The 22,893-nt window shown below is 44.1% G+C and overlaps 1 protein-coding gene across 2 annotated transcripts in view; it reads right to left on the bottom strand.

The window, feature by feature from the left end:
• Positions 1-22,893, bottom strand: part of DIS3L2 (DIS3 like 3'-5' exoribonuclease 2) — a 249,347-nt gene that overhangs the window by 211,534 nt on the left and 14,920 nt on the right. For both annotated transcript variants that reach the window (XM_087872025.1, XM_087872024.1), the window contains 2 exons: positions 7,242-7,394; positions 1,829-1,968 (listed from right to left, as the gene is read on the bottom strand). In XM_087872025.1, coding sequence (XP_087728151.1) covers positions 1,829-1,968; positions 7,242-7,272 — 171 coding nt within the window. In that variant the 5' untranslated portion in view covers positions 7,273-7,394. The remainder of the gene's footprint in view (positions 1-1,828; positions 1,969-7,241; positions 7,395-22,893) is intronic.

Below are 22,893 nucleotides of genomic sequence, written 5' to 3'. Positions count from 1 at the left end.
CACTAGGGACTCGAACTGCTGAACTGCCGACCTTTCGATCGACAAGCTCAGCGTCTTAGCCACTGAGCCACCGCATCCCTAATTCGGTCTATAAGACGCACCTAAATTTTCACCCACTTTTAGGGGGGGGAAGGTGCGTCTCATACTCCGAATACTTATATTCTACTTATATATTCTAGCAGTTCGAAAGCAGGTAAAAAATGCAAGTAGAAAAAATAGGGACCACCTTTGGTGGGAAGGAAACAGCGTTCCGTGCACCTTTGGCATTGAGTCATGCCGGCCATATGACCACGGAGACGTCTTTGGACAGCGCTGGCTCTTCGGCTTTGAAACGGAGATGAGCACCGCCCCCCTAGAGTCGGGAACGACTAGCACATACGTGCGAGGGAGAACCTTTACCTTTACTCCAAAAAATACGGTAACAAGTAATTAAACAAATAATTAGCACATTAAGGTTCACATTCTTTTCTGCATTTGTGTTTTTCTAGAGAGAGAGAGACGAACAGGATTGATCTCCTGTCTTCAAAAGCAGATGGGACTTCTAATCCTATTTACCCATTTTCACGCTGTGATGTCATATCTGGAGCCAGCCGTCCTCCCCATCTGCAGGGAACAACTGTTGGCACATTGTGCATCGAGGGCCAGGACACTCTCTCTCCCTCTCTCTCTCTCTCTCTCTCCCCAGAATCTCATGATGTCACCCTCAACTTTAATGGGAATTTTTAAATTTTATAGACTTGGGGTTTTAAACTGGGAGGCGGATGGATTTAATTTAATATTTTAGCTATCTTAACTTTTGTATTGTATGTATTTCAATTTTGGCTGTCCACCGCCCTGAGTCCCTTTTGGGAGAAGGGCGGTATACAAATTCAATAAATAAATAAATAAATAAACTTTGCAATCCTTCACACACACACAAATGACTGCTAGATTTGTCAGGAAAGGGGCAACGGTTACCGCTTCCCTCCCAAAAAAATGGAGACAGACACCCTTGGAGGCCGAGGGGAGGCTGAAGGATCTGGGCATGTTCAGGCTGAAGTACACAACACACAACACACAACACACAATACAACACAACAGCCGTGTTTAGTCGGTCCTCGGCTTACAACCGTTCATTGAGTGACCAAGTCACCTGATTTCTGAGCCAGCAGCTTAAATTTCAGCGGGTTTTTTAAAAGATAAAAATGCTTTGCCCTTTTGTGAAATTGTTTTAATTTGGGAATCCTACTTAAGAATCTCCATAAATAAGTACCAGTAGTTCATTTAGCGAGTATTCAAAGTTACAGCGGCACTGAAAAAAAAAGGTGACTTACGGCCATTTTTCACACTTAACGACCGTTGCAGCATCCCCCATGGTCATATGATCAAAATTCAGATGCTTGGCCACTGGTTCATATTTATGACGGTCGCAGTGTCCCAGGGTCACGTCATCCCTTTTTGCAACCCGCTGTCAAGCAAAGTCAACGGGGCAGCCAGGTTCACTTAACAACCGTGTGACTCCCTTAACGACCTGAATGGTTCACTTAACCACTGTGGCAAGAGCGGTCGTAAACTGGGGCAAAACTCACTTGGCCAACGCCTCACTTAACCGCACACATTTTGGGCTCAATTGTGTTCTTAAGTCGAGAACTATTTGTATGGATACAGTGCAATCAATCCATAAATATTTTCTTGCGGGGATGAATTCTAAATATTAAGATTACAACCTAGCTTTCCCATCTGCCAGTTCAGGATTTCTGGAGCAGCTTTTGGAAAAAGATTTGGATTTTTCAGACAATAATTCTGCACGCAAAATCTTTTGCATTTCGCGCACAAACATTTCCCGCACCTGGATCAGCGTTTTTCTCTTCAGACCTTCCGAGACGTCTTTCTTTGACATGTAGGCTTCAAATATTTTCTTCCGGGCGCGAGTTCCTTTGTTCCGGTTCTTCCTCTCGCCTGGAGTCAAGGCAGCAACGTAGGAGCCTCCTGAAAGCAAAGTCACCGTCAGTGGCCTTCTCCGTTAAAATAATAATCCGAGATAATCCAAGGCTTTACAGAGCTTAAGGAGGCCATTCAGACGTCCTCGCGCTTTCAGAACAAGCTAAAACTCTGTAGAGATTCTCCGTCTTCCAGGTCAGGTTGTCCCAAAGGGGCTTTTTTCCAAGAGGCAACTGGACTTTCTGGATTTTTTTTTTCCTTTGAAGACGTTTCGCTTCTCATCCGAGAAGCTTCTTCAGCTCTGACTGGATGGTGGGGAATGGAAGGATTATATACTCTTTGCAGACAGCTGGTCATCTGCATCCTTTTTAGAGGGTCGTTGAGGCCAGGGGTGGGTTCTAATTTTTTTTACTACCGGTTCTGTGGGCGTGGCTTATTTTGTGGGTGTGGCTTGGAGGTCATGTGACTAGGTGGGCGTGGCTAGCTGGTCAGAGTCATTTCTGGAAGGTCCTCGCACTTATGACCAGTCCTCGCACTTACAACCCGACTCATTTGTTTGCTTTTAGCACTGATCAGCTATAGGGCGGCCCTTTGAAGCCCCGCGGCAAGAGTTTAAACAGTTTTTTCCCTCTAGTCATCAGCTGGGAGTCAGGAGGCAGCAATAGATTGGGGGTGGGACCAAATAAAAGGTAAGAATAACGTGGGGGGGTGGGAGGGAGGGGGGGGAAGAACCGGTTCGGTGACATCATATCGTCACCGCTACCGGCTCGGCCGAACCGGACCGAACCGGGAGGAACCCACCACTGGTTGAGGCCACTTGGAGGTGTGTATGTGTCCTCAGGATCACCTGAGTAGTGTAAATGGTTCCTTAGAGTGCAATTTTGTTTTCTCTGGAAATCCATTCCTACTCCCTCACCATTCAAAGGGGGTTCATCCCAAATTGTATAGATAAAACTTCCAAGTGGCCTCAACGACTCCCTGAAAGGATGCAAATAACCAGCTGTCTGCAAGGAATCTAAATCCTTCCGTTCCCCACCATCCGGTCAGAAGTGAAGAAGCTTCTTGGATGAGAAGCGAAACGTCTTCAAAAGAAAAAGCAAGGAAGCCCAGTTGCCTCCTGAAAAAGTTTCCGAAGAAGCCAACAAACCACAGAGGCTTCTCCTGCACGTCACGGTAAACCACACTTTGCTTAACTGTGATTTGTTGAATAAACGCAATGATTATTTATTTATTTATTTATTTATTGAATTTCTATACCGTCCTTCTCCCGAAGGACTCAGGGCGGTGAACAGATTAAGATTTCATATACATTTAATTTTTATTTTATTTTATTTTATTGATTCCTTTCATTTCATTGACAGGTAGTCCTAGACTTACAACGGCTCATTTAGTGACCGTTTAAGGTTACAACGGCCCTGAAACAATTGCCGTATCCCCCCATGGTCAGCTGATCAAAATTCAGACGCTTGCAACTGGCTCGTTTTTATGACGGCTGCAGTGTCTCCGAGTCATGTGCGACGTTCTGACGAGCAAAGTCACTTAACCACTGTACTACTAACCTAAATTCACTTAACGACTGTGGCAAGAAACAACTGTCTTGCTCCAGCATGGAAATTTGGGGTTCAATTGCAGTTGTAAGCTGAGGACTCATCATCATCATCATCTTTTTAGGACCCCATAATCCTTTGCGGGGTGGAGTCTGGGCAACCAAATGGAGCTAGCAGTGTTTACTGGCCGGATGCTCTCCCTGTCGCCAGTGCCGAGTTTTGTTCAGCAGATCTATTCCCTTTGTTTGGGGATGAGTCATTGACCCCCGCAGAGAAAGCTCGCAATTTAGGCATCCTCCTGGATGCACGACTGTCTTTAGAAGATCATATAACAGCCGTGGCCAGAGGATCTTTCTATCAGGTTCGCCTGATTTGCCAATTGCGTCCCTTTCTAGACCGGGACTCATTACGCACAGTCACTCAAGCCCTCGTCATTTCCCGACTTGACTACTGCAATGCTCTCTACATGGGGCTCCCCTTGAAGTGCACCCGGAAGCTCCAACTGGTCCAGAATGCAGCCACGTGAGTAATTATGAGGGCAACATGGCGCTCACATGTAACGCCTCTTCTACGCGAGCTGCACTGGCTTCCAGTGGCCTTCCGAGTGCGCTTCAAGGTGTTGGTTCTTACCTTTAAAGTGCTCCATGGCTTAGGACCTGAGTACTTACGAGACCACCTGCTGCAACCGATAACCTCCCACCAACCAACACGCTCTCACAGAGTAGGCCTACTCATAGTCCCATCATTAAAACAATGTCGCCTAGTAGTTCCAAGGGAGAGAGCCTTCTCTGTGGGGGCACCTACTCTTTGGAACAAAATACCCCCCTGGAATACGAATAATCCCAGATCTTCGCACTTTCCGACGTGCCCTGGAGACCTTTCTGTTTCAACAAGCAGGGCTAGCATAAACATCTACATTCTACATACTAAATGAATTATAAATTTAAAGTTATTGTCTTTTCTCTTTTTATAAAATGGAATGTATATATAGACATATGTATATTTCAGCAGAGTGGGCAGTGGATTATATTTAGAATTGTAGTGCATGGTAATCTTGCAGGAAACTGGGTTGAAATAGGCTAGTTTAGTGATTGATTAGTTTAAGAAAAAGGATTTTTAAGTCATATATTTTGGGGAGTGGAAGAATTGGATAGAACTGAATAAATTTGGAGAAGGCTGCTTTGAAATGTTAAATTAATATATATAAAAGTAAAAGTTATGTTGTTGTAATAATAATAATATTTTATAAGTTTGGGGGAGGAGAAAAAGGGTAGATTGTGAAAAGCGGAGAAAAGCGGAGTTATAAGAATACTATGCTAAGGGTCAGTACTTTGAGGAGTGAGTAAGGGCATGGTAAAATATTATGTAATTAATTATGAATTAGCTTATTGTTGTGAAGAAGAAGTCACAGGGGGGGATGGGTGGTGAGGGCGGGTTGGGGAAGAAGGGAGGAAAAGGGGGAAAAACTTGTATTTGAAAAACTTTTTCAATAAAAAAAAAAAAAACATCTACATTCTATGCCAAGGTCTTAGCAGATACACCGAGTTGACTCAATTTATTATGTACTGTTTATAAAAAAAATAAATAAATTATTATATGTATATGAAATCTTATTCTGTTCACCGCCCTGAGTCCTTCGGGAGAAGGGCGGTATAGAAATTCAATAAATAATAATAATTGTGCCCAAAGAGAGAAATATCTGCCTCTACCTAGGATCGAACTCACAGCCTCCTGATCGTGAGGCGAAGTCGTAAGCTGAGGACTACCTGTACAGAATTTCTCGCTGCCCTTTTTCTTTTGAGAGTAAACAACCCCTTTCATGTTGCCTATTATATACCTTCCAGAAATCAACTTTTAATTCAGTTTCTAAAAGATGTCTTGCATCATAAAAATTAAAGCAAACAAATAATAGGAAGTCTTGGGATTGTACCCCAACAAACCCAAGCAGTTTTCTTAAAAGATGGAGGGAAACTTTCTAGAAAGGGACCGTCTCTGCGCTGAAGACATTCAACAGCTGCTTTTCTGAGGGAATAAAATGCTGGATTAGCTCAGTAGAACAGTGGAAGGCGTCCCACCCCTGAGGGGGCCGGTTGGGTGACGGAAGATCAGAGAAGGACGAGGAGTCCAACAGCTGAGGAGAAAGTTCAGCCAAAGCCCCGAAGTTGGCAAGCCGAGCATGAAGAGACATGTGCAAACGGATCACCTCTCTGAGAAGGCGCCTCGGTCCAATTTATGAGTCAGGCTGACACTGGCTGGCGGAGCTGAAACTTGGAACTAGGCCTAGATCCACCTGGATCCGAGGCCTTCTTGGCTCTCTTCCTCAACTGCCCGGTGGTGTTAATGGACAGTTGAAGTCAACGTGAGGTCCTCAGAGATCTCTCGGAAACGGCACCTGGGGCTCAGCGTTGTTCATTTCAAGGGCTGCTACAGTGCGAGCTGAGAGCATCAAGGAAGAAGAATAGGACAACTCGCCATAGTCAGCTTACCATGGCCAACTCACCACAGCCAACACGCTGTGGGGCAATTCAACTCACCATGATCAACTCGCTGCGGTCAACTCACCATGGTAAACTCACCATGGTCAACTCACCACAGCCACCTCACCACAGCCAACTCCCTGGGGAACAACTCAACTCACCACAGTCAACTCACCATGGCCAACTCACTACAGCCAATTCATCACTGCCAACTCACCACAGTCAACTCACTGTGGGACAATTCAACTCACCATGATCAACTCACTGCGGTCAACTCACCACGGCCAACTTACCACGGCCAACTCACTGGGGAACAACTCAACTCACCACAGTCAACTCACCATGGCCAACTTACTGGGGAACAACTCAACTCGCCACAGTCAACTCACCATGGCCAACTCACTACGGCCAACTCACTACGGGCAATTCACCACAGTCAACTCACTGTGGGACAATTAAACTCACCATGATCAACTCACTGCGGTCAACTCACCACGGCCAACTCACCACAGCCAACTCACTGGGGAACAACTCAACTCACCACAGTCAACTCACCACGGCCAACTCACTGGGGAACAACTCAACTCGTCACAGTCAACTCACCATGGCCAACTCACTACCGGCAATTCACCACAGCCACCTCACCACTGCCAACTCACTGGGGAACAACTCAACTCATCACAGTCAACTCACCACAGTCAACTCACCATGGCCAACTCACTACGGCCAACTCAACGGAGATGAGCACCGCCCCCTAGAGTCAGGAACGACTAGCACATATGTGCGAGGGGAACCTTTAGCTTTACTATATTCACAAGTCTGGGTGCAATCTCTTTTAAGTACAGATAGTAAATCTTATACACACAATAATTACGACTATTGTTCTCAGATCCTATTCGCCATCGTCTTCACTTATCCTTATTTTTTTTAAAAAAATGCATTAGTTAGTTAAACCCTCTGTTCAGTTTTCTCTCTAATCAATTGATAATTGATTAGATGTTGAGGAACGTATTTCTGACCAGACTAAAGAAACCCAAATAAAGAGAACAATTGGAACAAGGTGGGACATCGTAGAAAATAGCTCATTTCTTCCTTTTTTAAAAAACTCTTATGCTGAGCCGCTTGAATAAAATAGCAAAATCAAAAAGGCCGGGTTAGAATAGAATGTGGATTCCGGGATCTAACACAGCCCTACTCATGTTATCCAAAGAGTCCAACTCATATTTTTATCAGTGTCTGAGGATTTTTTTTTTAAAAAAAGGGAAAAAAAAAACCTATCGCGCTGCATGGATCATACCTTTAGCAGTTCCTTGAGGACGGAGGTTCATTTTGCAATCCAAGCTGCTCACAGTGACAGCCTGGGATTCCGAAAGCTGCCGCCTTCTGTCCACATTTGGGGGGGCCCGAGTTGACTCAGAGTTGTTTCTGGGCCTGACGAAGCCTCGCTTGTCTGCATGGGGGGAAAATAGAAACGTAGCATTTTTCAGTCTCGAGCTGCTGAGTAGGACAATTGCTTCCCGAACATGAAAATAGCCGTCTTCATCCACTGCTGAAGGTTCCCCTACTTCAACCTTACGCTGAGTTCAGAGTCTGAAAAATATTGCATGTTAACACTGGACGCTGTTAGGATATGGTTTGAGCCTAACTATGTTGTACAGGCAATATAAGTATACTGTAATTTTAAGCTGTAACTGTATTATGTGGCTTTAATGCTGAGTCATGCTGTAATTACATAATTACTGGTTGTAAGAATATTTAAGCAAGGTTCTGTAACGTGTTCAGTTGCTGCTATGATCTGCTGTTGAGAGGAAGCTGCAATGCTATGCTGCCATTGTGTATGAAGCTGTGATGATAAGCTACCATTGAGAGGAGGTGTTATCTGTAATCATTGTTTGATGGATCTGCAACCATCGTGGTTTGTGAACCAGAGTGAGTTTGTTATTCTAACCAACTACTGTTTGTTGGGTAAGAAGATTCTGTAACTACTGGACTGATTTACTGGCAAAGACTTGGAATTTGTTTAAAGACTATGAGACTGTTTTTCTACTATAAAGTAAGCTTTTGATAAACCAGTTTGCTTATCTCTTATTCATTGCTCTCAGCAACGTTTCTCTGTGCAATCTACTCTGCTGGTTGGTAATACAACAACAATAACCTTAACAGACGCCATCTAACAAAACGAAATTTCAAGGGTGAAAAAAGGAAGGTTCTACACTTAAGCAAGAAAAACAAAATGCACAGGTACCGTATAGATGGTACCTTACTCAACAGTAGTAACTGGGAGAGGGATCTTGGAGTCCTAGTGGACAACCATTGAGATATGAGCCAGCTGTGTGATGCAGCTGCCAAAAAAGCCAACACAGTTCTGGGCTGCATCAACAGAGGGATAGACTCAGGATCACGTGAAGTGTTAATACCGCTTTATAAGGCCTTGGTAAGGCCACACCTGGAATACGGCATTCAGTTTTGGTCGCCACCATGTAAAAAAGATGTGGAGACTCTAGAAAGAGCGCAGAGAAGAGCAACAAAGATGATTAGGGGACTGTATAAAATGGTGTATAGATGGCATCTCCCTCCTGCTCGATTAGCCAAAATGTTCCCAGGACTCTCCCCAAATTGTTGGAAGTGTGAGGAGATAGGTACTTATTATCATGTATGGTGGACCTGCCCTAAGGCAATCGAATTTTGGAGATCTATACAGAAGTGGATATTAGAAATCACCGGATATAAATTACAATTGAAACCAGAATACTATCTATTAAATATTAGGCCAGATAAAATAGGCACGAATATATGGTGTCATATATATAGTTACATATATCACAACCGCAGCAAGAATATTGGGCCAAATTTATATATCTTTTAATTGTTTTTTAATATTTGTACTGCATGTTTTTTAATTCTGACTGTACACCGAGTCCTCAGGGAGAAGGGCGGTATAGAAATTCAATAATAAATAAATAAATAAATAAATAAATAAATAAATAAATAAATAAACAAACAAACAAACAAACAAATAAATAAATAAATAAATAAATAAATAAATAAAATATGTTTTGCTCAACATTGGAAGGGGAAAGACCTACCGGTGAAGATTTGATTCTGGGAAAAATTATCGAATATGCGGAAGCTGACAGGTTAACAAAAATTTTGAGACATCAAAAGGACTCCGTATATTTTCAATGCTGGGACCAATGGTATACTTGGTTGAATAATAGAATAAAAAAAGGATAAGGTTAGTGTAGATTTTATTTTTTATTTGTATATCTTGACTGAAGTTAATTTATTTTGTAAAGCTCCCGTCGCGATCTATGTGTGAGTAAATATTTTGTTGTAAAGAAATAAATAATTTTTTTTTTTAAAAAAAAGAGGATTAGGGGACTGGAGGCTAAAATATATGAAGAACAGTTGCAAGAACTGGGTATGTCTAGTTCAATGAAAAGAAGGACTAGGAGAGACATGATAGCAGCCTTCCAATATCTCAGGGGCTGCCCCAAAGAAGAGGGAGTCAAGCTCTTCTCCAAAGCACCTGAGGGCAGGTCAAGAAGAAATGGGTGGAAACTAATCAAGAAGAGAAACAACCTGGAATTAAGGAGAAATTTCCTGACAGAACAATTAACCAGTGGAACAACTTGCCACCAGAAGTTGTAAATGCTCCAACATGAAGTTTTTTAAAAAAAGATTGGACAACCATTTGTCTGAAGTGGTGTAGGGTTTCCTGCCTAAGCAGGGGGTTGGACTAGAAGACCTCCAAGGTCCCTTCCAACTCTCCTATTCTATTCTATTCCATTCTGAACAGAGTAAATGCCCACGTAATTTGGTACATTTCCATCCTTTTAAAACTGCAGTTCATCACGCAAAAGAATATAAATCCTTCCATTCCCCGCCAGTCAGTTAGAACCGAAGAAGCTTCTTGGATGAGAAGCAAAACTTTTTCAAGGAAAAAACCCAAGAAAATCCAAATGTCTATGAAGATTCTCCGTCATCCAGGTCACAGTTGTCCCAAAGGTGCTTATTTCAAGAGGCAGCTGCACTTTCTTGTTGTTCTCTGAAGACGTTTCGCTTGTCATCCAAGAAGTCTTGGACGCACTTCTATGTGAGTTGGACAACTATATAAATTTTCTTAATATATAAATGAATAAATCATTTCAATATAGCCCCTACTCGTAAGGAGTCCTTAATTCTACAGAGAAGACATAATCATGATCAGAAAAAGCAGCTGACATATATGATGGATAATGATAAATCAAACTAATAAATCAAACTAATAAATAATCAGATGTGGTCTTGCACAACCTCTGGTGACCGTCAGAGGGCAGCAAAGTGGTTAGGCTTTTGGGCATCTCTTTGCTGCCATCTAGCTGTCATCCCGATTATTGCAGCCCGGATTTGATCGTCCTGATATAGGCAATCATTGACTTGCAAGCATTGGGAAGTTACAACAGTGCTGAAAACAGTAGCTTTTAACCGGTACTCGCACTTACGACCATTGCAGCATCCCCACAGCCATGTCATCAAATTTGGGGTCTTGGCAACTGGCACATATTTACAATGGCCTGGGGTTATGTGATCACCATCTGATAACCTTCTCAGCTGGCTTCTAATATAAGCAAAATCAGTGGGGGAAGGTTAACTTAACCACTTAACCACTAAATCACTTAATCACTTAACCAGTGGTGGGATTCAGCCGGATCGGGCCGGTTCGGGCAAACCGGTAGTTAAATTGCTGGCTGTCTCCGCCCCTCCCCACCCCGCCTTCCGGAAGTCCCTACGTGCCACATTTTGGCTCCCAGGTAAGTGCAGGGAGGCCTACTAGGCACAAAATGGGGCGCAGGGGGGCAGCGCCCCCACGGCCTGTTTTTGTTCCCAGGGGGGTGCAGAAGGCCGAATGCTACCATGGCCACGCCCACCATGGCCACGCCCACCCAGCCAATCATGACGACAGAGAACCGGTTGTTAAATTATTTGAATCCCACCACTGCACTTAACGATTGTGTGACTCACTAACAGTTGTGTGATTGTGTGACTCATTAAACAAGTGCAGGGATTCGCTTAACAACCGTTGCAAAAGAGGTTGTAAACTCGGGCATGACTTATTTAGCAGCCCCCTTGGAAATGCTATTCCCAATTAGAACTTCGTATAACTTTATTCTGACTTTGAATGTACACTGATGGGCGTACATTAAAATGAGATTTCGTTGCATACATCTCTCAAAGGGTTTCCACCTCTTGTGGTTGTAAGTCGAGGACCACCTGCAGGTAAGACGTAAAACTATTCAACCACGCAGTGTCAACCACGCAGGCAGCTTTGCTGGGTGTGTTTCGCACGACTGCATCTCTCTGGGGAGGCTCCCGAATCTTGATAACTAATTACACCTAAGATACGTTCAGGAGTATCCCTGTCACCAACTCTCATTCTTCTGGGTAGCCTTGGCACACCCTTGATTTCCATACCTTTACGTGCTAAACGATACGCGGGGTGAAACCCCAAAACCTGCAAGGGAGGCCCGACAATTAGAAACCCACTGAATTCACCAGCAATTAAAAATCTGATAAATTGATTGTTGAGGTAGAAAGAAACCAGGGACAAGAAGATGCAGACGAAGCCATCACTTAAAGCAGTGGTCGGCAACCTGCGGCTCTGGAGCCGCATGTGGCTCTTTCATCCCTTTGCTGTGGCTCCCTGTCGCTCAAAATATGTGTCACAACTGCCAGTGTGCGACACCCGCCGGCACGCAATTTATTGAGCTTTTCGACCCCCAGTAGGCCAACCATGGATAAGTCCAAGAAAAGAAAAGTTTCAGAAGAAAACAGAAAGTTTAATTCAACTATATATGCTAGTTTGGGGCCGCTCAGGAAATAGTCAGGCATGGGAAGAGTTTTGTGGCTCCCGGTGTTTTTTTTTTTCTGTGGAAAACGGGTCCAAATGGCTCTCTGAGTGTTTAAGGTTGCTGACCAGTGGTGGGTCCCTCCCGGTTCGGTCCGGTTCGGCCGAGCCTGTAGCGGTGACAATATGGCGTCACCGAACCGGTTCTCCCCCCGCCCTCCCACCCCCCCACGTTCTTACCTTTTATTTGGCCCCACCCCCAATCTATTGCTGCCTCCTGAGTCCCAGCTGATGACTGGAGGGAAAAAAAACTGTTTAAACTCTTGCCGCGGGGCTTCAAAGGGCTGCCCTACACCTGATCAGTGCTAAAAGCAAACAAATGAGTCGGGTCGTAAGTGCGAGGACTGGTCGTAAGTGCGAGGACCTTCCAGAAATGACTCTGACCAGCTAGCCACGCCCGCCTAGTCACATGACCTCCAAGCCACGCCCACAAAATAAGCCACGCCCACAGAACCGGTAGTAAAAAAATTTAGAACCCACCCCTGGCAGTAATGGCTAACTTTTTTTTCCTTGAGTGCCAAAAGCGCGCGTGCCCACACCCATAATACAATGCCCCCCCCAGCACATCCCGCCCCCCCTGCCCATGTGCATGCAATCCCCTCCCCCGCGCTGCCCTGTATTGTGGTCCGCCAGCAGCCGGAGGAGCTGGCAGCGGAGTCAGACAGCGAGGAGGCTGAGGAAAAACAGGGGCCAGACCGGGAGGCTGGGGAAGGCCCGGATGAGGGCTCTGCGTCGGAGGCAGAGATGGGGCCAGGGCCATCGGGGAGTGATGTGTGGACTCCGGAGCCTCCAGAGGCTGACAGCAGAGAGGCAGAGGAACAGGAGGAGCCTGTTCCTAGTGCACGTATGAGAAGAGCTGCCAGAAGGCAGGAGCAGCTAAAGCAGAGAGGACAACTCGGGAGTAAGGCCAAGAGATGATTGGCCCCTCCCATAAGGCCTAAAAGACCAGCAACGGCTCTTGGCCTCTTTGCCGGAAAACAACCGTTGAGAGATTTGCTTCGTGTTTGGCTGTATTTCTTTCTTGTCAGTGTCTTCTGTTCCTGAACTGTTGCCAAGAAAAGCCTTTGGCAGTTTGCCTAATTATCCCAAGGTCAGAGATAAACTGAAGAATGGTGTTTTGAGGACTTTGCTTTCATTTCATTTGGAATACGCTGAGAATGAGTTAATTCTCAGCTGTTTTAATAAAATCTGTTTTTTGAAACTGTTTTGTATTTAATACTAACTACGTGGGCCTGGGTCACAACACACACCCTCCCCGTGCAGGTGCGTGCAACCCCCCGCGCTCATACACCCCCGTGCATGTGCGTGCGACACCCCCCCCCGCGCACCCCGTTTTGGTCCTACCAGGTTTCCCTGAAGCCTCCGGAGGCTGGAAACGGCCCGTTTCCAGACTTCCGGTAGGCCCATTTTTCACCCTCCCAAAACCTTCGCGCGAGCCCTGTACTTACCTGGCATCCAAAACGGGCCGGGTTTTGGAGACTCCTGGGAGAGGAGGGGCGGCATAGGAATGCGTGCGCGTCTCCCGCATCTGCGGCAGACCCGAAAATCAGCCGGCCGGTGGGAGGCGCGCGCACATGTGCGGTGGAGCTGATCTAGGGCAACCGCTCGCGTGCCCACAGCAATGCCTCCCCGTGCCACCTGTGGCACGCGTGCCATAGGTTTGCCATCACGGGTATAGAGTTACTCTGTCATCAAGGCATGTAGTAACAATGCAACTAATCCTAGGATCGTATCCAGGGGTGAAATGCTCCCGGTTCGGACTGGATCGCTCGATCCGGTAGCGATGGCGGCGGATGGTTCGGAGAACCGGTAGCAAAAATCCCTGCGCGCCCGCGCCCTCATGCCCAGCTGAGCCGCACAATCATCAGAGGCTTTTTTTTACTTTTAAAAGCATTTTTTCTACAACCTCTTCCGACGAAAAAATGCTTTTAAAAGTTAAAAAAAAAAAGCCTCTGATGATCGCGGGGCTCAGCTGGGATCGTCAGAGGCTTTTCAAAGCATTTTTTTTCTGCAACCTCTTGGCCGAAGAGATGGTAAAAAAAATGCTTTGAAAACTCTCTGACGATCCCAGCTGAGTTGCCTGATCGCCAGAGGCTTTTCAAAGAATTAGAAAAAATGCTTTGAAAAGTTAAAAAAAAAAAAAGTTGGCCACGCCCACCCAGTCACATTACCCCACCACCAAGCCACGCCCACAGAACCGGTAGTAACAAATTTGACATTTCACCCCTGATCGTATCGCAGTTCCAACAGCGGAATATGAGGGGTGGGAGCTTAGGAAACCCACCCACCCCTTTACTCCACCAGGAAACCCACCATTTTTTAACCGCCAATTCTCAACGGCTACTGACACGTGTTCTTTCTCTCCGCCCCCTCCCCTTCCTGATTCTACCTGGGTGGGGTCTCTGTTCTCCCAGCAGGCTTCACTGCCAGACCACGCCATCAGATGCCAGGGGTTGCAGGTGGCTATGAGCTCAAAACCACAAGTCACCGAATTGCGTGATGTAATTTTTTTTTTTAGAAGCAATTCTGTAAAGGATTTTTTTAAAAAATGGATTTTTGCAGAGCTGGAGATTTTCTCCAATGGATCCAGCCAGTAGAAATAGTTGAATTTATTGTGATTGGCATTAGACTGGCACATGGAAACATTGAACAATTAAATAAGGAAGGATTATCTCTTAATACTAAAATATGTATCGACGTTAAGATTACAAAAGCTAGACTAAATACCCTGTTTTCCCCCAAAATAAGACATCCCCTGATAATAAGCCCAATCGGGCTTTTGAGTAAGGCCAAGCGCTTATTTCAGGGTTCAAAAAAATATAAGGCAAGGTCTTATTTTCGGGAAAACACAATACAATGAATATTAGTATTAGTATTAGTATTATTTATTTTATTTATTTTATTTTATTTGTATACCGCCCTTCTCCAGCAGGACTCAGGGCGGCGAACAGCCGAGATAAAACAGAGCATACAAAATTTAAAAAACAATTTAAAAGATAATTAAATAATTCCGGCCCACAATTTAAAACAACCCAATTAAAACCAATTTCAAATTAAGACCGAAACGGATGGGATCAAGCCAGCACAGCTAGGTGAAATAAATGAGTTTTCAGGGCCCGACGAAAAGTCCGGAGGTCTGGTATTAGTATTAGTATTTGTATTATTTGTATTAAAATGAACGATGCCCAGATGCCACACTGTTCATATATTGATGTTGATGTCTATCTAAAAATAATTTTTTTAAAAAGTTGAATTTTCTCTAAAAATCTACAATCTCACCCTATTGCGGTTTAGCCAGAACCCATGAATGACTGCTTGATGTGATCAGGTGAGCTCAGGAAGGATGGGGAACCGTCAGAACTTTGAATCTGGGTCATTTTGGGCGGTGGGTTATCGTAACTTTAAACAGCCACTAAGCAAGTGGTCATAAGTAGAGGACTACCGGTAATATATTCTGAACCTAACTGTTCAAAGTTACGAAGGCACTGAAAAAAGTGACTCAGGACCGTTTTTCACACTTACGACCGTTGCAGCATCCCCACGATCACATGATCAAAATTCAATCGCTTGGCAACTGACCCGCATTTATGACGGTTGCAGTGCCCCGGGAGATGGGGGGTATCACATGATCCGCTTTTGCGACCTTCTGACAAGCAAAATCAATGGGGAAGCCAGACTCACTTAACAACCGTGTTACTTACTGAACAACTGCTGGGACTTAGAAGGTCGTAAAACGGAGCAAAACTCACTTAGCAAATGTCTCACTCGGCGACATCAGTTATGGGCTCGATTGTGGTCATTAAATCAAGCACCTATCTGTATTCTCAAAATCCAAAAGGGAGGCCTTTTTGATCGAAAGGAAAAACTTCTGAAGAAAACTTTTGCTTGGATGGATCCTAAGATCACCTGGTTTCCTTTCTAATTCTTTTTCCAACCCTTCAGCTTCGTTTCTGCAAAAGTCACACCATCAAATAAACTGGATGAGTAAAATAATCTTTACAAAAAAATTAAAAAATGGCTGAACTGAGAACCAAGCAGCCATTTTAGATTCTGGTAAGCCATTGAATCTCAAACAAATAGGCAGAAACTGTTTGTGGATTCAGGAATCAGGAAAAGCTTGTAAAGACACCAGAAATTCCTAGTGAGAAATAAAGGTTTCCACAAGCTGTTAATAATTATGCTATTAACAACAGGCTGATGAATATCAAGCAAAACATTGTAATATTATTCTACCTAAATCAGCTTTCCTCCGCTTGGTGACTTACACAGTTAATCCTCGATTTACCCATGTTTCCCCGAAAATAAGACCGAGTCTTATATATTAATTTTTGCTCCAAAAGACACATTAAGGCTTATTTGGGGGGAAATACGGTACTAAAATGCACCCGTCTAACAATCTTAACTGGGGTTTATTTTTGGGTAGGAGCCTTGGTGGTGCAGCGGACTAAAGTGCTGTTAAGTAGCACTTAGCTGCCAGCTGCCTGCAATTACTGCGAGTTCAAATCTCACCAGGCTCCAGGTTGACTCAGCCTTCCATCCTTCCGAGGTAGGTAAAATGAGGACCCGGATTGTGGGGGCAATAAACTGACTTTGTATAAAAAAAAAACACCGCTTAGGAGGGGGCTGAAAGCCCTACTAAGCAGGTATATACAAAAGTATGACGGCATTGTAAGCCGCCCTCAGTCTCCGGAGAAGGGCAGCATATAAATCGAATCAATCAATCAATCAATCAATCAATCAATCAATATTACGATTGCTCATTGACCCCAATTATAGTGGGCCACATACATGTTCCCAGAGAAACCTTCAACCTTTTAAGTCCAGGGAGATTCTCAGTCAAACATATCATGGTTGCCCGAAAGGTGCTTTTTTCACGTGGTATATGCAGTACAATGCAGTGAGCCCTGTGCAGATCTGTCCATTGGGGAAACAAAACAACCACTTCACAAACGCATGGCACAACATAGGAGAATAAACACATCACATCAGGACTAGATTCAGCAGCCCATCTGCATTTAAAAGACAAAGACCGTTCTTTTGAAGACAGAAAAGTCCACATTTTGGACAGAGAGGACGGCTGGTTTGAAAGAGGTCATTTATGTCGAAATTAACCAGCCCTCTCTCAACAGAGGGGGAGGGATACAACATCATCTATCTCCAGTCTACAACACAGTCCTTTCAATAGTTCCAAGAAAGCTCCACATCCATTTGCACCGCTCAGGTGACCCTGAGGACACAGACAAACCTCCAAGTGGCCTCAACGACCCTCTAAAAGGATGCAGATGACCAGCTGTCTGCAAGGAGTATCAATCCTTCCATTCCCCACCATCCACTCAGAGCTGAAGAAGCTTCTCGGATGAGAAGCAAAACGTCTTCAAAGAAAGTCCAGTTGCCTCTTGAAAAAAAAAAGGGTTGCTTCAAACCTTTTCATTTTCAACCTTTAACCTGACACGCAGCTCCATTACTACTTCAACGCCAGGAGCCAAAGTCTGGGAGAGAAAGGAAGACGGCTTTGTCATCCTTCACAACCTCGGGATCGAAACGTTGGCTGTTTTGATGTGTCAATGAACTTTCGGTGTGTTTATGTTGTGGTTATTTACGTCTTCAAACTCACTCGTGGGAAAGAGCAACCACGCAAGGCCCCTAATATCTGGTTTCTCAGGTAACAAATGCCCCACCCAACACAACATTGTCTTTCCGAGGGTGTTGAGTCACACTGCCTTGAATTCTTCCTTTCGATTCTGAATTGTTCCTGCTTGATTTTTATTTTTATTATATTTATTTTTATAAAATTATTTTTATTTTATTTATTTTATCACAGACCCATTCTTTTTAGCCCTCAGCTATAACTCTTTACAATTTAACAGTTTTTAGATAAATAGTCGCTAATTTTAGCCAAGAGATAAAGGCACTCAGGTCTAATCACCAGCGACTGAGTGAAAAGACTGGAGCATGCGCAGATGGAAGGGGGCGGAACCAAGCTGTGGAGGAAGAAATTTGATTGGCACTCAGTCTATTGAATGGCGATGAGGAAACCCAACTAGTAGAGTGTCAGAGCAGCGAGGAGGAAAATACTCCCATCCACTTCTTACTGAGGCCAGTCCAGGTCCTCGACTTATGGCCGCAACGGAACCCAACATTTCTGTTCGCAAAGTAAAACAGTTAAGTGAATTTTGCCCCATTTTATGACCGTTCTTGCCGCCATTAAGCAAATTACCACCGTTGTTGAGTTAGTAGCACGGTTGTTAAGCGAATCCGGCTTCCCCTTTGACGTAGCTTGTCAGAAGGTCGCAAAAGGGGATCGTGTGACCCCAGGACACTGCGACCGTCATAAAGATGAGTCAGCTGTCAAGTCTGAATTTTGATCACAGAATATTGTTTAACATGGGATCTGTTTTACCAACGGTTAGATAATCGAGGTAGAAATTAGAAGTTGGAAGATGATCACGATGTACAAGAAAATAATATTATTGTTACTATTACTATGAATAACTAAATTGACTCAGACAGTACACTGTTTACTAATCACTTATGTATGTTAAATAAAAATGCATCAATAATATAATATATATAAAAAATAAAGAGGAGTCAATTGCCCAGCGTCCCAATTTTGATCACATGAGCACAGGATTTGTTGCAATGGTCCTACTGTCATGCCATTCTGGTCAGTGCCTTTGTAACTTTGAGCGGTCACTAAATGAACGATTGTAAGTCGAGGACTACCTGTACAGATGCAGCCAATGGTATTGGTATCCCTCCACATTTTAATCCCCAAAAATCCCAATTTGCCATGAAATATGTTGAAACTGACACATGTAAATGGCATCCATGCTTCTTTATTCCCTAGTCCGGTATTTCTCCACCTCACCAATTTTAAGATGCATGGACTTCATACAATATATGTGGTATATACATAATTTTGTATCTATCTATCTATCTATCTATCTAATCTATCTCTATCTTATCTATCTATCTTATCTATCTATCTTATCTATCATAATCTATCTACCATCTATCTATCTATCATCTATCTATCTATATCTATCTATCTGCCATCATCTATCTATCTATCATCTATCTATCTTATCTATCTTATCTATCTATCTTATCTCTATCTATCATCTATCTATCTATATCTATCTATCTATCATCTATCATCATCTATCTATCATCATCTAGCTTATCTATCTCTATCTTACTATCTATCTCTATCTATCATCTATCTATCTATCTATCTCTTATCTATCATCTATCTATCTATCTCTAGCTATCTCTAGCTATCTAGCTATCTATCATCTATCTATCTATCATATCTCTCTCTCTCTCTCTCTCTTGTCATGTTTATGCCCCGACACTGGGAGTTTTTAAGAAGATATTGGACAACCATTTGTCTGAAGTGGTGTAGGGTTTCCTGCCTAAGCAGGGGGTTGGACTAGAACAGAGATCACCAACTGGTGGTCCGTGAGAAAATTTTGGTGGTCCGCAGAAAAATTATTTCCATTTTTTTTTATATTGCACTTAATCAGGGGTCCTCAAACTCTACGGCCCCTGGGATGGATACGTGCAATGAAGGTTTGTGTTGCTGCAAAGAGTCTCCCCCTTTGGGGTCTTTTTGTGCAGGTCGGAGGGGGGCAGAAATTCCGACTTGGGGTCTGCTTCAGCCTCCTGGTGTGGGGCTTTGGGCGAAGGCTGGAGGGAAGAGCCGCTGGTGGCGAAGAGCCGGAGGGCCTCGTTCCAGTGGGACCGCATCATGGCCTGGAACTGGCTGACCATCTTAGTCCGCTGAGCCTCCTGGCGCCGGTACCTGGCCTTGCACTCCTGCGGGTCTTCCCTCTGCTTGGAAAGCCTATGTATGCTCCTAGTCCTCAGTGAGGTGCTTCTGCTGAGCCTCCCCCTCAGTCAGATCCAATTTGAACTGAGCTGTTTTGCCAACTCTTTCTCCTGGTGGCTGCTTAACTCCAGCAACTGCTTCCTGTTGGGGCCCTAAGGAGCCCGGGCGGGGAGGCAAGGAGTGGCGAGTAGAAGCTGCAAGGCGCCCCTCAACATGAGTGGCATTGAGTTGGCCACGCCCACCCAGTCACATGACCACCTTGCCACACCCACCCAGCCGGTCATTAGGCAGATCATATTAGTGACCCACAGGATTTAAAATTATGGATTTAGTGGACCCTGAGGTCCGAAAGATTGGGGACCCCTGGACTGGAAGACCTCCAAGGTCCCTTCCAACTCGTATTATTTCGGTTTGTTTGTTTTTCTGTAGTGTAAAATTGGAGGTGGTGACCCTTTTAAGAGCTGCATGCAACGAAATTTCATTTTTAGTGTACATTCAAAGTGACAATAAAGTTATTCGATTCTAGTTATTCTATTCTATTCGACATGCTCCCCAGGGAATTCTGGGAGTTGAAGTTCCACATATTTTAAAAGGCCGAGAAAACACTGCTGCCATATAGCCCGGAGAACAGACAATTTCCTTTTGATGTATGAGGTCACTTATTCTCATAAATGGAGAAAGAAATGAAAACGGCATGGACGTAGTTATTAATTCTCCTTTGAAATTAAAAGGCATTATTGGATTGGCGGGATCTCTCCAGCGGATTATTTAATTAGCGTCCCAGGTGTCTTCAGGGTGGATTTGATTTAAATCGAGTTGATTTAAATCACGATTTAAATTGCTAGTAAAAAGGCTTGATTTAAATCAACTCGATTTAAATCCTAATTGTTAAAGAGCAACTGTCATCTCTGCTACTCCTTTGACCCACTGTTGACTCACCGATAGTCCCAGTGCTGCAGAATATACAGCCTCCTGCTACATAACTCAGCTCCATTTCATGCTGAATAAACTACATTATTTATGTATCTTAAATAGAAAACTATCTTATGATAGATTTTTACCCCAAAAGTTTTTTATTAAAATAAATTCGATAAAGATCAAAAAAATCCAATTTAAATCAAAAAAATCTGATTTTTTTTTTTTGATTTTTAAAAAAAATTCATTGATTTTTATCCACCCTGGGTGTCTTCAATATCTTAATCGGTCCCTCTGCCTCTTTGGAGGCAGAAAGGGACTCCCTTGGATGTGTTGTGTCATTGTGTGGATCGCAATAAATGTGGACAAGAGGAAGCAACCGAGAATTGCCCGAGGAGTAAAGGAAAGAACGTTAGAGCCAAGCGTGACAAAGGCCAAAGCTACAAAATCAGCTGCAAACGGCTCCCTGTTGTTGTGATTGCAGCTGCTAATATTATCAAGAAGCTTAAGGAACCTGGGACAGTAGCCAAGCTCTCTGGAAAAATCAGAAGAGAAATCATGGGAGGGACCTTGTAGGTCATCTAGTCCAACCCGCCGGCCAAGCAGGAGAACCCTACACCATTTCTGACAGATGGCAGTCCAGTCTCTTCTTCAAAGCTTCCAGTGATGAAGCTCCCACAACTTCTGGGGAAAAGTCGTTCCACTGATTAGAATAGAATAACAGTTTTTTGGTGTGTTTTTTTTGGGCACAGCCACCAGACGTGGAAGAAGGTGCCCTGTGCCTGATTACACTTCCAACAGGTTGAAAATTAGGAAATATTGGGAAAAAAATAAGAATTTGGTTAATAGAAATAACATCGGAAAAAATAGAACTCAATCCAGAGATTTTCCTACTAGGGATGATTAAAGAAAACTACATGAAAGAAATAAAGTACTTAATATTACACATAGTCACTGCAGCCAGATTGGCGCTCGCCCAATATTGGGAAACTGATCAACTGCCAATTGATAATCCAAAAGATCTATAATTGTGCGGAAATGGACAAACTAAGATTAGAAATGAAGGATAAGGTAGACTCAAAAGGTTATATAGCGTGGAATAGGTGGTATAATTGGATAACTTGTAGAAATGAGGGTAGATGTAAAATTCTGTACGATAATAATTAACAAATATGCACCGTTAATAAGATAATGGACGTGAGACCAAAGTCACTTTTTCTTTTTATGTATTGTCGTTTGTATTAATATATGTATTTTGTATATACAAGGTATAACATTTTACTTTTTAAATGTTTAATAAAGTTTTGTTGTTGTTTTTTTAAAAAAGAATAGAATAACAGAGTTGGAAGGGACCTTGTAGGTCATCTAGTCCACTCCACTCAAGCAGGAGATCCCACATCATTTCTGAAAGCTGGCAGTCCAGTCTCTTCTTCAGAGCTTCCAGAAATCGTCTCCAGATTGAACAGGAGCATACAGGTAGTCCTTAATTTACGACCACAATTGACCCCAAAGTTTCAGTTGCTAAGTGAGAAATTTGTGAATTCCTCGTGAAATTCGCAACTCACTCACGTGTTCATACTGCAATGGTGGTAAGTTTTAAAAACTGGTCGTTAAGTCATCGCTTTCGGTGCCATGGTAACTTCGGCCACTAAATGAATGGTTGTAAGTCGAGGACTACCTATATAGCTGTCAGAAATTGTGTAGGGCCGTGATGGCGAACCTATGGCACCGGAGGTGGCACGCAGCGCCCTCTGTGGGCACGCGAGACGTCGCCCCAGTTCAGCTCTGCCGCGCATGTGAGCACGCCTCCTGCTGGCCAGCTAGTCTTCGGGTCTCTGCCGCGCATGCACAGGAGGCGGGGTGCATGTAGGGGGCCATGTGCGCATGCATGGAGGGCGGGGTGCGTGGGGGGGCTGCGTGCACGTGTGGGGGCACACGTGAGGGCAGGGCGCATGTGGGGGCCTGCACGCCTGCACGGGGGGCAGGGCACATGCGGAGAGCCCTGCCCGCATGTGGGGGTAGGGCACATGCGCAGGGGTTGTACCCGCATTGCATTTTGGGGGGTTCGGGCACGTGCACGCGCTTTGGGCACTCGGTCTGGAAAAAGTTAGCCATCACTGGTCTAAACTCTGATTGGTAGCCCGGGCAAAGAAAAATGGGAAGCCGCAGATTTGTAAATCAGGTTTAAGGCTTAACTTCCCAGCTGGGAAAAGGACGTCGGGATTTACTTAAAGACGAGAAAGTAATCACGATCAAATCCCAAAGGGTATTTAATTACCGTCGACCCACCCGGGGAATGAAAGGAAAAGGGAAAAA

The sequence above is a fragment of the Pantherophis guttatus genome, chromosome 6 (genome assembly GCF_059756535.1).
Source record: "Pantherophis guttatus breed Tessera chromosome 6, ASM5975653v1, whole genome shotgun sequence".
NCBI lineage: Eukaryota > Metazoa > Chordata > Lepidosauria > Squamata > Colubridae > Pantherophis > Pantherophis guttatus.
Note: the sequence above shows the minus strand (reverse complement) of the source record. Positions and strands in the feature narration are given on the sequence as shown.